This window comes from Solanum lycopersicum, chromosome 1 (genome assembly GCF_036512215.1).
Source record: "Solanum lycopersicum chromosome 1, SLM_r2.1".
Lineage (NCBI taxonomy): Eukaryota > Viridiplantae > Streptophyta > Magnoliopsida > Solanales > Solanaceae > Solanum > Solanum lycopersicum.
The window spans coordinates 2,159,614-2,177,439 of NC_090800.1; the positions used below are offsets into that span (position 1 = coordinate 2,159,614).

The 17,826-nt window shown below is 30.2% G+C and overlaps 2 protein-coding genes across 3 annotated transcripts; both read right to left on the reverse strand.

Annotated features, from left to right (window-relative positions):
• Positions 1 to 208: 208 nt before the first annotated feature.
• Positions 209 to 4,839, reverse strand: LOC101261441 (uncharacterized). The gene is made up of 9 exons (XM_004228537.5): positions 4,612 to 4,839; positions 4,468 to 4,551; positions 3,014 to 3,123; positions 2,817 to 2,867; positions 1,988 to 2,131; positions 1,804 to 1,893; positions 1,484 to 1,590; positions 900 to 984; positions 209 to 721 (listed from the first exon to the last, which is right to left on the reverse strand). Exons 1-9 carry the CDS (start codon positions 4,721 to 4,723, stop codon positions 623 to 625), a joined length of 882 nt encoding a protein of 293 aa, XP_004228585.1. The 5' UTR covers positions 4,724 to 4,839; the 3' UTR covers positions 209 to 622.
• Positions 4,840 to 11,418: 6,579 nt separating this feature from the next.
• LOC101261145 (protein SMAX1-LIKE 3) lies at positions 11,419 to 15,371 on the reverse strand. 2 transcript variants are annotated; one of them, XM_010317255.4, is made up of 3 exons: positions 13,747 to 15,371; positions 12,616 to 12,868; positions 11,419 to 12,511 (listed from the first exon to the last, which is right to left on the reverse strand). In XM_010317255.4, exons 1-3 carry the CDS (start codon positions 14,985 to 14,987, stop codon positions 11,477 to 11,479), a joined length of 2,529 nt encoding a protein of 842 aa, XP_010315557.2. In that variant the 5' UTR covers positions 14,988 to 15,371; the 3' UTR covers positions 11,419 to 11,476. The 2 variants fall into 2 exon arrangements, with proteins under 2 accessions (XP_010315557.2, XP_004228584.2); XM_004228536.5 differs by having other exon boundaries at positions 11,419 to 12,514.
• Positions 15,372 to 17,826: the final 2,455 nt, after the last annotated feature.

The window sequence follows — 17,826 nt, forward strand, 5'->3', positions numbered from 1 at the left end:
TTTTGTATGATTTGAATAAAATATAATTCATACAAACGATCGATCCTCAAGTTAATTGGAATTTGATATATAGTAGTTAATTACTCAAAAAAAAATCAATATATCCTTAAAAGACGAAGTTTATACATATTAAGTACTCACTCTGTTCCAATTTATACGACTTACTTTCTTTTTTAGTCAGTTCCAAACAAAATGACACATTTCTAAATTAAGTTAAAATTTAGCTATAAAATATCTATTTTATCCTTAATGATATGATTTACAGACACTATCATTCATTTTGAACCACAAGTTTTAAAAGTTCCCTTTCTTAAACTCCGTGCCGAGTCAAACTAGACGGAAGGAGCATTCTTTTGCACATAAAATTGAGTTGGAGCCAACACTACTTAAAAAAAATTGTCGAATCCTTTATGAGAAGTCAAGGCTTGGTTGTGTCATTTGTCGCGAAACAAAGAGTTGTCGAATCTCTTCCTTTACCTACAGAGAGATTTTACAGTATCTCTCTGGAACAAACGTCTGCATTTGAACGATCGAATAGATGACTTACCAGCAACGATCGACTTCTGTTAGTGCAAATGGGCAGAGGCAGAGGATTCAGAGTTCATATTCTGTAGCATGTTGATCAGTCCCCTAGAAGGGTTCTTTTTTTAGATGTGTTCATGTAAGGCTTTATTACCCACTCGATTTGAGCTTCGTCTTGATCCATCGTTCCTAATTTGATCTACATTTAAAAACAAGTAACTCGATCAGGAATGAGCTATGTCAGCAACAGATAGAATACGGATCAAGGTAATCAATCACACATTCCTAACAACGTAGCACGGAATTCATATGACAAAGAGACAGTACTAAATAAAGCCCATTTTCAAGAACTAGTGTCTTGGTATAATTATTGTTACCTGGTAAAGGCGTAGTTCAAATCGAGGGCCAACCTCTTTCAGCTCAATTGATTTTGGACCTCCATGCTTTTCATAGACGTGATGTCTGCATGTTTCAATCAAATTTAGTATAAAGAAATGGGAGGGGGAGCTGCATAGTCGGTAAACCATCAAATTTATACCTGTTTTAAACTATCCTCTCTCAGTTAACAAGACAACCAAAGGTTAGCCTAGTGGTAAGGACCCTCCACCAGAGGATTATTCGAAATCTTAGTGAAACACTGGATTTCTTATCACATGCATGTTTTTAATGAAAAAAATACCGATTGAAGTGGAGGGTTTCTTCGAACAAGGGACTGGTTCAACTATTCAATCTAATTGTTTAAGGATAGCTAATGCCAACGCAATTGTTGACAAGCTTCATTCTGATTATATAGCTTCTATTTACCAAAATGAGAAATCTGTGGATCGAGGATCAAACGGGAAAAAAATATTGCTGAGCCATAATCCCAGCATGCCTTGTACGTGAGTAAAACTAAATATTAAAACTAACAACCTCCATTACTAGAGTAGAGAACTTAATGATACTGAACAAAATAATAAACCTGAATGAGATGTAGTCCGACTGGTTAGCAAATGTGAGGATACGTTTTGTATCAGGCTTGGGCACAGGAAACAAATGCTTTAGGATGTTTACTGTCCTCTCACCAAGCTGCATGATCAAAATATCCCGGGTGAGTATAGAACAGTATATTAGATGCTACACTAAAAAATCAAAGACTTTAGATAATCAAGAATTATCTAAACATCCAGTAACTGATTTTGGCAAAATGATCATTCAGTTTCAAAAATCTCAGCGTCAGTAGCAAGTCTACTGAAACGCATGTGTTACACTCTTCATCGAAAAAGGGATGTCGGGGATTACCTTAGTTGAAAATTTGTCAAAAATCAAATGTGGATACGCCTCAGACATCGTTCCCATAGATTTCTTGTCCTTAATATCATGTCTAGTCACCTGTATGAAAATAGTAGATGAGGACATTATCTTACAACTCACATAGACAGCAGAAGACTTCTGCGCTTAACAGGGTAAGAGTAAGACCACATACCACATTGAGCAATCCAAAGTAAGCAGTTGGACCAAAAGGCAGATGACTAATGACAATACCATCAGGCACACCACGATTCTCATGGACCAAAATTACATCTGTAAAATCATGAGATCGGCAGGTTTCAATTATTTCTGATATCACCTGGAAAAAAAAATTAAAAGTTTAAAGAAATGAGTAAAATACAAACTTATGATAAACAAATACTTAAACATAATTGTGAAACCGTAAATATCTTGAAGTTATGCTGCTTGGACTCTCCAAATAAGGAGTCCACACCGTGTCGGATGATTTAAAAATGCACTAAATTTGGAAGATCCGACATGCACCAAGATGATATTTTGAAGAAATCAAACAACATAGAATTTAAGAACTAATAGCTTGTTGCAAGCACATAAATGTTAACAAGTGCTTAAGACAAATCATTTTCCTTGCAAAAACAAGGGGTCTAAGAGTCAAAGAATCAAGAGTTCTTTTCATTAAAAAAGTAAATATGAGACATCCATGGCCATCTGTTCTCTTCTTTTTATATTCAACTAATTTTTTCTGGATAGTTTGCAGAAGTGTATATATAAGAGCCTGACACATTATTCTAGTATTTACTCTCTGTGTTCCAGTATACATGTAAGACACAAAAATGTACATATACACAAGTTTAAACTGTAATTTAAACAGATGGAACACCTCTTCCTATTCCGACAAGAAGTTAGAGACAACAGTTCCAGTTCTAATTATGAATCATTCAAGCTGTAAGCTCCCAATGCCATCTCTACTAGCTCATAATAATAGAAGTATTAAACAAGAAAAGAATTCCCATTAGCAGACCAACCTGACCACCACGATTCATCCGCTGAGCATTAGGGAACACAATTTTCAACTCCTGTGCCCATACAAACAACATGGAAAAAGAAAAGAATACATGAGAAATGTCTAATTGAAAAAATATAATGACTTCTAAAAGAAAGAGTGAGAATGGAATAGTGGACTACGTAATATAATAACAGTACAATTTAAGGGTACACCAACCTTGACAAACTGAGTAAGAGGAGCACTAGGATTTCTTGAAGTGGTAAGCAAAATTTTGGGATCTTTTTCAGGTGCATTAGCATATTCATCATCAATAGTTGATCGAGGTACTGCATCACCATCATTGAAAATAGACAAAAGCCTTGTTATAGCAAAAACATAGCACGTACAACTAAAACTCTATGAATTCAGCTAGCCAACATTTCAACAAACTACTGTGTTCTACTTGTACGTGCATAGTCTACAATTCCCATCAGTGAATTATTGACAAAAGATTAAACAGAGAGAGAGATGTTGTCATAGAAAAGGCATGATGAAGATACAAGCATTAAAGAGAGTTGTAAAGATTTACAGCATCCAATAATTTCTAGTTTATCAAGGGTTTCATATCCTTCCATTATCTTGTTTAAACGTTTACCCTCTTTGCTTCTCTCTTCCTTGTCACATTCCATAAGAATTAACCCACAAAGAGAATAGACATGAGCGAGAGTTTGAGATTCTGTTATCTGTTCTATCGTGCTTCCAATATTGAGATAATGGTTATGCAACTTACAAGATTAAAAAGCTTCTACCCTATTGGACAATGATCGAGCAATCTTAGATATGAGATGAGAACTTAAGATTATGTTATTTGTAAATGTAACTTAAGGCTCACATCAAATTGAGAACCTCCTACCTTTTCCACTCATTGGGATCCATCTTTCTATCCCCCAAGGAAATAGTTATGGTGTTTTCTCTCCTTCTCTTGCCATGTCACTGTAGATTAAATATGATCAAGCAATTTATATTAGTTCATGACTTCATGTGATTCCTACTTAACTCAAGAGAAGTACTCCGAACTGTATTTCTACAGTGTTATATTTTTGTTCTTTGGACATTTGCCTCCTGATTATGAATACCCACTATCTAAACTTCTACACTGATCAGTAGTCTTGTCTCTTAACAAACATATATGTAGAATGATATGCACAGATGCAATCACAGACGCACATATATAACGATTACTTCTCGTATATCATTATATAGGCCAGATTGAGCTTTTCTCACATGTTCCTGTGCTGAAGAACTCCGTAGAACACCTAAGCCGTAAAAATTTTAATTTTTTGTGTTGTATGGCTTCACTCTCTGCTATGGTTTAACTTGAACTACCCCATGTTCACATACTCCCAAAAATGGATAGTGTACTTGAAAGGTGTAAGTTTCACAGGATTACAAAACTAACATTCCTCTCTCATCAATTTACCAATTTGTTATCTCTATCATTGACTAAATACAGCTGAATTCGATGAAATACAGCTGAATTCGATAAAACACAGCTCAATTCGACGAAATACAGCTCAATTCGATAAAATACAGCTCAATTCGACCATATACAGCTCAATTCGATAAAATACAGCTCAACTTGAATCATAATAATCAAGTTAATTCTCAAAATTTAGAAATTATATACATACCAGCAGTAATTTCATCTTCAAGGTCAATTTCTTTACGGAGAGCAGCTTCTTCGTTCCTGAGCTCAGTTGGAATCGGTTTTCCCTCTGAAAAATACCCAAAATCATCAAAAAAAAAAGCAAATAATTTAACAAATGAAAACTGACCTTCTAAAGCTTCTCTGATTTTGCGTTTCTTCTCATATAGCAAACGCTCCTTCCCTTCTAAGCTTTTCCTGTATAGGTACTCTCTTCGCAATCGAATGTTCCTTCTATGCATGGTGGCTTCACAAACGTCGTCGTTTTCGAGGTGTTTTCTGGTTTTAGGGTTTAAGAGAATTTTGGGGAAGAAGAAGAAAGAGAGGGTTTTGTGAGAAGAAAACAATAAAATGGGCTTTTATAAATGGGCCTCACTTTTACTGTGATATATTAGTTTTTTTGGGGAACTTTCAAATATAGCCACTAAAAATAGTCTAATTATCCTCCATAGCTATAGTTTGATAATTATAATTTGTGACTACATGTTATAGAGAGTAGAGAGGCGAGAAATACTGGTAGAGAAGAGAGAAGCGAGCGAGAGAGGGCAAAGAGTGGGAGAGAGGTGAATCGTATATGTATATCGGTTAGATAATTGTATGTTATACATATGTACTTGTACATATGCCAAGAGAGATTCAGAGAGAGGCGAGCGCGATTGGAAGAGGGAGGAGAGAGGCGAGCGACATTGGGAGAGATCCGAGCGAGAGAGGTCACGGAGGGGAAGAGATGTGAGTTGTATATGTATATCGATTAGATAATTGTATATATTATATATATGTATTTGTATATCCTGACAAATTATACATATACTTATGTCGCTAATTATATAAACTTGAAGTCAACCCACATAATTAATGTATAATGTTAGTCGCGAGTGGCAATTATAGCAAACTATAGCTAAAATAAGTAATTAAGTAGCATAAGTTTGGTTATAAACCGCATAATTTTCCCTTAATTTTTACCCATCGAGATAAATACTTTTTTGCGGAGTATAAGTTTATATACTCATATCATAATATTTTATTAATTTTTATCCCGCACCTTTAAAAGACATATGACTCGATATATACATGTTCAATTTCTAGGGATAGATCGTGCGATTAAATAAGGAAAAACTACATAATTAGACATACTTCAATACCCTATATTTTATTATTAAATATAATTTCAAAACATTATATATCTTACAACTAATTAAGAGCTCCCTGTGAGGAAGAAACACTTAAATATATGTACTTCTTGCAACTAGATACACTAGGGAAAGAGCAAGATGGGAAGGGATGCGAGTGAAATCCGATATGTATATCATATACATGTAAATCACACTATATACACATTAAATACATGTATTTTTATGTACTTGGAATATCATATACACAGGAAAGTGATGAGCGTGATTTATTATGTATTCCTACACAATCCACTTGTATATAATGAATCTACAACAAATCACACCTAATTTTGACCCTCGTGTATCACGAGATACATGTATCTGGATATATCTGGATGCACCAAAATCCGATAAGATACATAGTATTGTAAACTAGATTGTATTTAAGTAATTAATTCATAAAAATGAAATTTATGTAATTTTCCCATTAAATAACTTGGTTGATGAACCTTACTTTGGATTGGGCTTCTCTATATATAAGTTGGCCAAGGTATTGGGCTTATTCTATTTGTAATGTGTAATTGGTCCGAAAAGGGTGTGCACAAATAGCCACTTAGAGGATAATTAGCCACTACAATATCAATTCAAACCTAAGGGATTAAATACATAAGCTTAAATATTATTGATCTTTGTCTACTAATATTTTCCGTTCTATTTTTATGTTGTGGACAAAATTTATACATGTAACGAATAAATACATAGCTTAAATATTTCTCTTATAATTTAATTTGAGTTAACTCTTAAAAAATTGAAACGTGATAAAATTTCAGACGGTGAAAATACACTACACTAAAAGTGGTGTTAATAATGTGTACTAGAAAAGGACAGGAGTAACTCATTGAGTGAAGTTTATTGAGGAATTTAAGATATAATAATGAAGATTTTAAAAAAGTTATTAAAGTTATAAAGGTGATTAAATTCATAAATAAAAAAAAAAACTCATTAACTAAAAAAGAAACCCAAAGTGCATATAGATTTAGCAATAATGATTGTGTTTAAAATATTCCATAAAGGCTTCATATAGAAGTTTCAAAACCCAATAATTCATTATCTTTATCATCTTTTAGAAATTAAAGAATTTAAAAAGAGGTTTTGCTTGATTTCCAAATTAATTGGGATCCACTAACCATGTATTAGCAATTTTATATTTAGACAAATATTTAATAATATTTTTCCTTTTTTATATTCCATTTGGAATTGGTACAAAACAAGATTAATTAATGAATTAAATAAATCAAAAGATTCATATAATTGCAAATGTTCAATCAAACATAAAGGCAACAAGAAATTATAATCTAAATGCTTATCATGAATATTTCCTAACAAATTATTTCCAAAACTAATGCACCTCAAATATTCAAAGGAAAATTGTATATAATGGGAAACTAATAAATCAAATTAATTATTATAATTATCTTTGATTTAATTGTTTCCAGTAGCAAACTGTTTGTCAATCACCTCTCTCCCTCAAGCTCTCGCTCGCCACTCTCCTCTCTTGCTCCACCTCTCGCTCGCTTGCTTTCACTTTTATACAAACACAAGTGTATAAAATCTGTTTCTATTTGTATAAAGCGAGAGAAAATTGTATAAATACATACATTTTTGTTTCCCTCTCCCAGATCTCGCTCGCCACTCTCCCTAATCTCGTTTTCCACCCTTACCTCTCTCGCTTATACAAACAGAAACGAAATGTATAAATTGTGTTTCTGTTTGTATAAAGCGAGAGAAAATTGTATATACACATGCAAATACATATATTTTCGTCCTATACACTTAATTATACAACAAAAGTACTTCTCTGCTCAGTTTCTTTTGCCTCTCTCTTTCTCGTTTTATATAAATTCAAATTGTATATAATTTCTCTCTTTCTCGTTTTATACAATTCAATTCAATTATGTATTCCCTGCCCAAGTCTCTTTTGCCTTTATCTCTTTCTCATTTTTTATAGAAATTATATAATCGTTCTATACACTTATAGTTATACAATTTGTTTTATACACTTCGTTTTATATAATTTTCTGCCCCAAGTCTCTTTCTCTTTCTCATTTTATACAATTCGCTTCAATTGTATATGTATAGTGAATTATACATTTATATGTTTGTAACGGAGTGCAATTATGCGAACTTTGCTATAACATATAAATATGAATTTTATGTTTGCTATATATGAAAGTTGCCCAATATCCAATACAACTCAACAAATAATAAAATTAGAGTAATGGTGAAGGTGATTCAAAAATGATCAAGATTTAAACTTTAGTATATATCCTTTTTCTTATAACAAAAGTTGTTTTTCATATATATATATATATATATATATATATATATATATTATCCTTTCGAATTTAAATCAAAATATAGGAATGATTTTGTCCTTGAATTCACATAGTAGTCGAACCAATTAGCCAAACAAATAAAAATTAGGACAGATAAATTTTGTTTATTTAAATAGTAAAATTTGTAGATAATTTTATTTAGTAATAAATTATTATAAACTTTTGTTAGCTACAAATAATTTAACTATAAAAGTTGTTGCTAAATTTTGTGTTTAACAATAGATAAATGTACATGACTTTTTTTTAAAAAAAAAAATTATCTGAATGTTCATATTAAATCAATGTAATTTTCATTATTACATGATTTAATAAAGTAAAATTAACTATATATTTAAACACATGACATGTATGTATTGACTTAGTATAAATATTCGATTCAAATAAATTGTACCCTTTTCTTTTTCCATCTGATACTCAATATCTACATTGAAGCTTGATTATTTTAGATTTACGCTATATAAAATTTATTCGAGAAAAATTCTTCTTACTAAAAGAAAATTTTACACCTAAAACTCAAACTCGAAAACTTACTCAATTGAAAAAGTTTATACAATTATGCTTACCATGTGTCCCACGTGCTTCCATTTTCACCACACAATTAATTTAAAATATAATTAAGGAAGAAAGTCTTACCATCTTATTATTTTTTTTTTATTATTTTAGTCTATTTATTTTATAAATACTTCTTTTTATTTTCAACAATTCGGTTAAACCATTTTTGAATTTCATCATATTATATTTAAAATTATAAAATTAGACTATATTTCATATATTTTTAATTTAAGATTATACGATTTAATTATATAATTAATATATAATGGATAAAAGGTTGTTAAAAGACACCAATAAAAGGTGCTTTAGATGAAAGTTCATTTTTGAGATAAGAAAAGGTTAAAAGTTAGTAACTTTTAGGTGTTTATTAAAAGGGCTGTCCACTTTCTACATTAATACTTTTTAGAGTTTTATTCATTAATTAGTTGTTATTTATGTTTGGTGGAGGATCTTCTTTACTTCCTTGGTTAGTTTTCTCTTTTATACTTTTGAGTGAAAAAATGTTAAAAGATTCCAAACACTAGCTACCACATGTCAATAAAACTAATGTATACATTTTTATTGGAGTAGGATGACATTTTCATTTTCACGATTCAAATTCATAACACATATAATCTGTTTTAAGTTTTCATATATTTTTTTTATGAATTTGTTTGTTGAGCTATATTGTTGTCGAAATCCAAAGTGCAGTGTGTATTATGTCAATTTATGTTATTGTCTTATAAAGTTCTTCGCTCTCCTCTATAAGATTTATCTAAAATATCGCATTCACCCCTTCTTTAGAAGCTTAGAACTGAATAGAGCCGTCAATATAAGCTAAACATGTTGGGCCGGTCTGACTTAATCGAGATTTAATAGGGTTGGGCTACGATTTTTGAAGCCCATTTGAGAAAAGGGCTTTTTAGCTCGGTCTGAATAAGTCTGCTGATTTGAGAGACTTGATAAATATCGGTAGGACCGGCCCGTGGACCAATAAAAATTAATTAAAAAATATAATACAATATTAAATTTTAAAATTAAAGAGAGTCCAAACTCAAAACAATTAGGTTAATATTTCTATTTAGATATTTTTACTTTTACTTGAAAAAAAAAACTTAATAAATATTATAAAGATAATTTTATTTGTAGATTTGATTAAAAAGTAGTAATATTAACTTCATGTAATATTGTTTTGTCGATATTTATGATAATATTTTTAAATTATAATTTATAATTTAATTTAATAATTCAATATTATTTTTTTAAAAAATGGACTGGTCCAGCAAGCCTGTAGTCCACGTACTTATGGGTTGGGCCAGCCGTTTATTGGCCACACTCAAAATGGGCTAGCCCGTCCTGGACCGTAAAATATTGAAACTTGTATGAATTAATCCGGATGGGATGGACTAGCCTATATTGACAACTCTAAAATTGCTAAAGTTTATATATACATTGAGATATTAACATAAATATAAATGTATTGCTAGTTAAATTCAAACGTCTTAATATTATATAAATATATTTCTTTAATTTTTTATTCAAAAGATTTGATTCTTGTTGAAACTCTAGAGCTTTTCAAAAGTTTGGACAATTTCCACACTTATTATATTACACATAAGTTTAGTTTTCAATTTAATTATTTAAAGTGATAAAGATATAATCACTTTTAATTATTCCAAAGTTGAATTAAAGAACTTCATTAAGGTTTAATTAAAAGAAAGAGATACTTATCAATGTTCTTCATATCATTTTACTTTTATTTTTCTCTTCAACTTTTTCATTATAAGATCAACTTTTAATTTTATTCTAATCATATAAATTAAGATTTTTTGTTCTAATTTTTTGGAATAACCCATTTTTATTCTTCTAAAAGTTTTTACATTATGCTTTTTGAAGATAAGAATGTTGGGTTTGACAAAAATCAAAGTGAAAAAAAATATATATATTTTCTCCAAAAACATATATAACATGAAAAGTAGTGCTTATTTTTTTTTTTCACACAATGTTTGATATCCACAATAAAATTCAATCAATTCAGATACATATTCTGCAGGGCTCATTTTATTTTATTTTTCCATCAAGGGACAACGCTTACAATAATTTTTTTTTATGATTTTCTTATTACAAAAAAAATTAATAATTTTTATACAATAAAATAAAAGTTGAATTATTATTTTTAATTAAATTAACTATATTTTTCTAAAATATTTTTTTAAAGTCTTTTCCCTATTATGGATTCATGTAAAGAGAAAGGAGTAGAAACCAACTTTATTATAACACAATTTTTCTCTCTGACATTTGTTGATTTTACAGACCAAAAGCAAAAGTTATTATTTTCACCTTTGCCTTTTTCCTTTTTATTTGTTCAAAATTTCATGTTTTTTTTCTTTAATTTTTTATGTTGATTTTCTTACTTAATAGGAGTCTAAATAAGAAAGCTAGGACACAATAATTATGTTCTTGTAAGATTCTAAATGTAGTCCTTTATCTTTATAGGTTTTAGCAACTTTATTTGGGATTAAACAAGGCTTTTCTTGCAATAAAGAAATATTTAGGTCTTCTTTTAATATATATTTTTTTAAAAAAACCCTTTTAATATATATATATATATATATAACGATGAACACACAAAGTAAGGTGTAAATTAATGACACAAGGGAAAGATAAATAGCTATAATAGAGACGTGAAAAGATAGAAATATCCTTTACAACAATGAAGCAGGTATGCTGAAACAAGCCTTTTCTAATATAAGAGAAATATATTTATATATATACATACACCATAACTTTAAGTATTTTATTTAATTCTTAACGACATGATTTTTTTTATAACTCTACAAATACCATAGTATACTAGATATCTAAATAGTGAAAAGATAGAAAGAAAAATGACAAGGATAAAGGAAAAAAATTTCATCACATAATCATGATACATAAGGTGTTTAATTTATTATCCTTACATTTCTTGATTTCTAAACATAATACATTTATCAACACTTTCAATAAGTCTAATATCATCAACACTAATTTCATGATCACCATGGTCAATTGAGATGTTTAAATCCAAAGAAACACAATTAGGACTAATACTTTTCATTTCCTCATTGTCTAATCCATCACCAATAGGAGACACACCTCTTGATGACCTAGAACTAATAAAGCTCTCATGATCACAACTTAAAATGATAATTGCATCACTTAAACTCACCTCTTCACCACTTGAATTTGTAATTTTACCTCTTTCAATTGCCTTCTTGATCCCCCTTTGAGAACAATAGTCCATTTGTTCTACATCCTCTATGAAGAAAACGCGATGTGGATTTGAACACAATGCTTGTATGAATCTCTCAATGTAGCTACAACTTTGTTCATCTCGTGATCTTTTGTAATAATCTAACTTCATGGAAGAAAAACTACTCGAAGCAATCGAGATGAATCTTGAGTAAGAACCAAACACAACCCTAGCCAATTCCCTAGCAATTTTTTCTTTTGCTTGAACATCATGACCTTGGAAAAATAACCAAGTTTCTTCTTTGGCTTCACCATTTGATCTTTTTATCATTCTTGACCTACATTCCAATATTGTCCTTGAAATTTCTTTGATAGCCTCTTTTTGCCATGACACTTTCTCCTCTAATGCATTGGAAAGAATGTTCAAGTTTTCCAAATTGAACTCCTTAAACATTGAAATGTTGTATTCCATCTCCATGATTTGATCAATTGAGGAAGTGGAATTTGAAGAAAACGCGTTCCTAGGGTTGTCACTATCACTATGCTCAGGAATGTAGATTCTCAAACTTGGTTCGCGTGTAGTAGTATCATTTCCCCCTCTCCATGTTTGTTCTTCTTGATCAAGAAATGGTGAGTTGATTATTGAAGAAGGTGATGTTGAAGTAGGAAAGGTTAAACTTCTTTCAAATGTCTTGGTTTTTTTATGAGACGAGTTGCATATTGAATTCCACTTCTTCCAGAGTTGTTCAACTGAAACACCCTTCTGAACGAAAAACAAAAATATCAAGTCAAGTTTACAATGTGGGGTTTGGGGGGGGGGGGGTATAAGATAAATCAAGATTTGAATTTAGTTAAGTAATTAACCTGATTTTGATCATGATGAGTACTATCAAGTCTTTGCCTCTCCTCTTTAAGCCATGAAGGTAAACTTGATGTGGTCAATGTTGAAGATTCAATGTTAGAAGCATTGTTTTGTTGAAATCTTAATGCTTCTACTTTGAACTTAGAAGAACAATCACCACAACAAGTCAATTGATTCTCATGATCATCATCATCCACACTATCAAGAATCATCTCACTTTCACTTGCCTTGCTTCTAAGTTCAAGTTGTGTATCACTATATACAAAAACATTGAAAAATTTAACATGTTAGACAAAAACAATAGTCACTATTCAAAAACTAGAATTAGATATGAAATTCATCGCTGATCTGTCGCTAAATAAAATTAATGATGAATATTTGTTGATAATAGAAATTGTTTGTCACTAATTATTTTCATCTATAGTAACTACACCATGTAAAAACTTTATTTTTTTTAATTATTTTATAAACTTTACTTTATCATATTTTTAGGGAAATAAAGAGATGACCGACCATAATGAAAGTGGAGGAAAAAGATAAAAAGGAAAAAGTGAATGGTCAAACAACAAATTACCTAGAATGAGAAGAAGAAGAAGAATAAAGGTAAAAGAAGGATTAAGGAGTAATACTTTTGAGAAAAATTAATATAAATACTAAAGGGTAATTAATACTTTTTCTAGTTTCTACTTACTTTAGATTAAAAATAAAATAAAATCAAACAATCAAATTCAAAAATGATTCACCAAATAACAATCAAATTCAAGAAAAATAAGAATAAAGAAAGATTAAACTCATTTTAAATATAGTAATACAACGCTAATAGTCTTAAAGAATTTGTACATTGTGATGTCAATTTAATATGCTATAATATGTTATTATCTATTTTTCATATGTATTACCATTTCAGTCTCATTATAAATTCCATGAAAAAGTAGGAATAGAAAAAAGTTTATATCTAATTCTATTTATTAAAAATACATTATAAAAAAGTCTTATCATCCACATACATTAACAAATTTCATAATTAATTCCAGAATTCTATATTTTCAAAAGATTTGCATATCATATAAACGAACTTAACTTGAAAATCTATATATCGACAGTGCATAAAACTTAAACGGTTTTTATCTTACCTCTCAGAGTTGAGACTGAGGCCCAAACTTCCAGTAGGAACAGTAATAGGATGTAGGCCCCAAATGGATTCCAATGAATTATGACCACTTCTACATCTCATGTAAGTTTGAAATGTTGCAATTCCCACAAGCCAAAATTTTCCATTTTCACCAATAATACTACAAATCAATCTCCCAAGTTCCATGATTATATGTTCCACAGGACAATAATAGCCAAAATTATTATTATTATTAGCCCTATAATCAATAATCCACTTAAGGTCTCCCAAGTATAAAATAACCCCTTTGGTGACTAGACTTTTCACAAGACAAGTCAACTCTCCAATTCTTTGATCAACTTCAACTCTTGTGATATTAGCAAAAGTTGAAAGAGGAACACTTATGAGTTTAATTTCCTTCAAAGATTGATCAATAGTAAAACAATTGTCAACTTTATCCATCACTCCTTTAATAACACCTTCTAAGTTACCAATATATTCACCAACTATCACTATACTTTTTCTCCTTTTGTTCATTAGACTTTCCACTACACTCAGCACATCCTCATCTTTAACATGTAGAAAAGAATTAGGAGTACTACTACTTACTTTGTTGCAACTTGCTTTTACTATATGGTTGTTGTTGTTTTCTTTGAAGTTGCTTGAAGGAGAAGTAGTGTTACACATGAGTTCAACATTGGTTTTGACTTGAGTACTTGAAAAGCCAGCTTCTCTCATGACCCTACTCACACTAGGATCATCCAAGATAGAAATGATGAGTTGTTCAAGATCTATCTTCACACCTAAAATAGGTTGTTGTTGTTGTTGATGATGATGATGATGATGGTTTTCTATTATTGACCCTCTCCTTTGATGAGCTTGAGCACGCTTGAAGGCGGCTACAAGCGCGTTAGAGATAGAAGGATGTTGATGCTGACTTTGACTCTGACTCTGATTCTGATAGGGATTAACTAGTAGCATGGGGCTACTAGACGAAGATGATGAGGTAGGAAGGCGATTAAGGGCCACGTTGAAGCAAAGCTCAAGGGCTTTACAACGGAGTGGATGAGATTGAGTTTGAGTCTGAGACTGAAGGCAAGCTGATCTAAGCAAGCCAGAAGAAGAACCAAGTAAGGTGTTTGCTACATGGAGAGGTGTTACTTGGGCATGGCCGCGACGTTTAGCTAGAACAACAGCTTGTTTTACTATACTTGCTGCCTCTGATGTTAGAGCTTGTTGTACTGTGCAACCACCACTCCTCATCTTCAATTACTTAATCAAGAAATTAAGAAGTGAAAGTTTAACAAATTTTTGGAGCTAGGGTTAGTTAAGCTAAGGTGTAGACCCTTTGTGAAAGTCTTGGCTTCATGATCATCATGAGTACTAGAGAATTAAAAGTACTTTCATATATATATATAAATCTTTATAACTTGCTTGAGTTGTAATTTAATAAAGAGTAAACCCTAATTAAGCCCTAATTTTTATTTTTTTTTGGTATATGTTTGTTTGTAATATAGAGTAAGATTGTATTATATGGAATGACAAGTGTGAAAAAACATAAGGTTGGGGGTGGTGATATGATGGGGACATTTGCAAGTTTTTTTTTTTTAAATATATATATAAAAAGTATATATTTAATTTAATTTTATTTTGTATTTTGAAGTACTTGAGGGCTTGTTCTTTACTTGTAGATGAGGTAAAAAAATTTGGTTTTGAGTCCAAAAGTGATTTGTAGTGGAAAGTGGAATGCATGTGCTGACAAGGAGGAAGAATTGCACTATTACCAAAGGCAACTCAACTTTAGTTTATTGATCTCTTTTGTTATATACACATATTGTACCTTATTTTAAAGGAAGACTCAGCTAATTTATTCTTCGGTTAATTAGTTTATCAATATATAATGTGAGAGAAATATTAATAATATCTTTAAATTTAGTATAATTAATTATAAGTATTGTTTTCGAAATTATTAACAGATTTAAAAACATTCATGTATTCAACTAACTAAACTTAGATACACTTTTGATTCACCATATGACTTAATAATAAATCGAGAGAATTGTTGAAAATACCCTATATTTAGCGATAATTTAGGGGTGTAGTTCACTCATGTTGCAAGATCAAGAGTGTATATCAATTTAGTTATTCAAGCAAAAAAATGTTTTTAAGATTGTTTGTAGCTCGTGAATGAAACTAATAATTTGTGCCTAGATAGTTAAGAAATATTTTCAATAATATATATATATATATATATATGTGTGTGTGTGTAAACATCATGAATTCGGATGAACTCAAAAGCTTTTACTTTTAAAATTTGTATTTATATTAGAAAATTAAATAAAAATATGTATAAATATTTAATCGCGAACCAATGAGACAATAACGAGCTTGTGGGCCAAATTCACTTTTTATTGGCCCATGCCATGTTAGATTTGTGGTATCATTTTTCAGTGTGATATATTATATTATTATATATTATTTATATACATATATCATATAAAGAAGAGCAACTCCACTCCCTATCTACTTTATAAATCTTTGAAAAATCCAATGGAAAAAAAACATTTGTAATATTAAATTATTAAAGAATCATAGAAAATGTTAACTTGTGTTGTACACAATTAACTAGAGATCTCACTCACTTTTAATTCCTCTCAATCATCTTATATATGATTTTTAGTATTGGCAAAATAATATGTTGGGAACTACTCTCGGGGTATGCTTGATACGAAGGAAGATGTTTTTGTAATGTTTGATAAATAAAATAATAGATATTATTAATAAAATATTTATGTATGATTCAGATAAATACTATAAAGATGAAATAAGGAGTCGAAAGGCAAGGATAGAAGCTATGAGTGATGGGTGGGGGTAGTGCGAGCGGGGTGTCGGGAAGGGGGGGATAGGGTGTGTGCGTGTGGGGTGGGTGGGGGTGGGGGGCAAGCAGAGGCGGACCCACACCTAGAAATGGGTGATCATTTTTCAACTTCAAAAAAATCATGTGTATATATATTATATATGTATATCTATCTAGAGAAACTAACATAATTTAGCATATAATTAACAATAGACCCACGAGGAGTATATGAGTGTCCTTGTGTTGTTAACACAAGTTGAAATTATTAGTGAAACGAGGGTTCAAATCTAACAAAAATCTTTTTTTTTTATTTTAAGTCTAGCTTAGAGATCAGATTTGCGACAAGCGAGGGGTTTGGGTGGTGTGGATGAAAATACCACTCATAAAATTAATTTTTCTCTATTTCTAGCTAGTGAAGAAGTAAAGGAATATAAAATTTGTTAGATATATGGCCTATAGATATAGGGGTAAAGTCTAATATTTACTATATATACATATAGACTTAAGTTTTATGATGTTTAGTACGATTTCCGTCCACTTTTAATTGTTATAATTTTTTTTATAATTAAATTGAATTATTAAAATTTTGACTAACATTTTGCAATGTATTTTTCCATCATATTGATATGCAAAAAATTACAATTTATAGTATATTTCATATAGTTTATGAATATTTAAATTTTTTGTTTAAATTACCAATTAAATATAATTTTATTAAACTATGAAAATTAATCAAATTAACTTTCAAAAATTACAACGTAACAAATAAAGTGGTATATTCTTATAAAAATTGTAGTTTTCATTAAAAATATTGGATTCAAAATGTTGTAATCGTGCATTCATCTCTATATGATTGAAATAAAAAGTAGAAGAAAACAAAAACTTTGCTAGATATAGTAAATGGTCCATAATATAAAAATGAGTGAATATAATTTATCTTCTTTCAAGAAGAACCATAGCATGCTAGTCAATAAAGTTTATCTCCCACATCTTTGTTTTGCCTTAAAAGACATCACAAGATTGTTTTGATTGGAAGGAAGAGAGAGACCAACATTAATTCGGGTTCTGGTGATGACGAAACTGTTTCATCTTTAATTAAATAATTTGATTTAAGCTCTATATATAAAGAAAATATTATAGTTGAAAGAGTCATTTTCAAATGAATATTCCAATACGTAATTCAAACTTAATCGTAACTCTACGGACTACGATAAACTCTGAACATCGAACAAGAAATCAAAATAA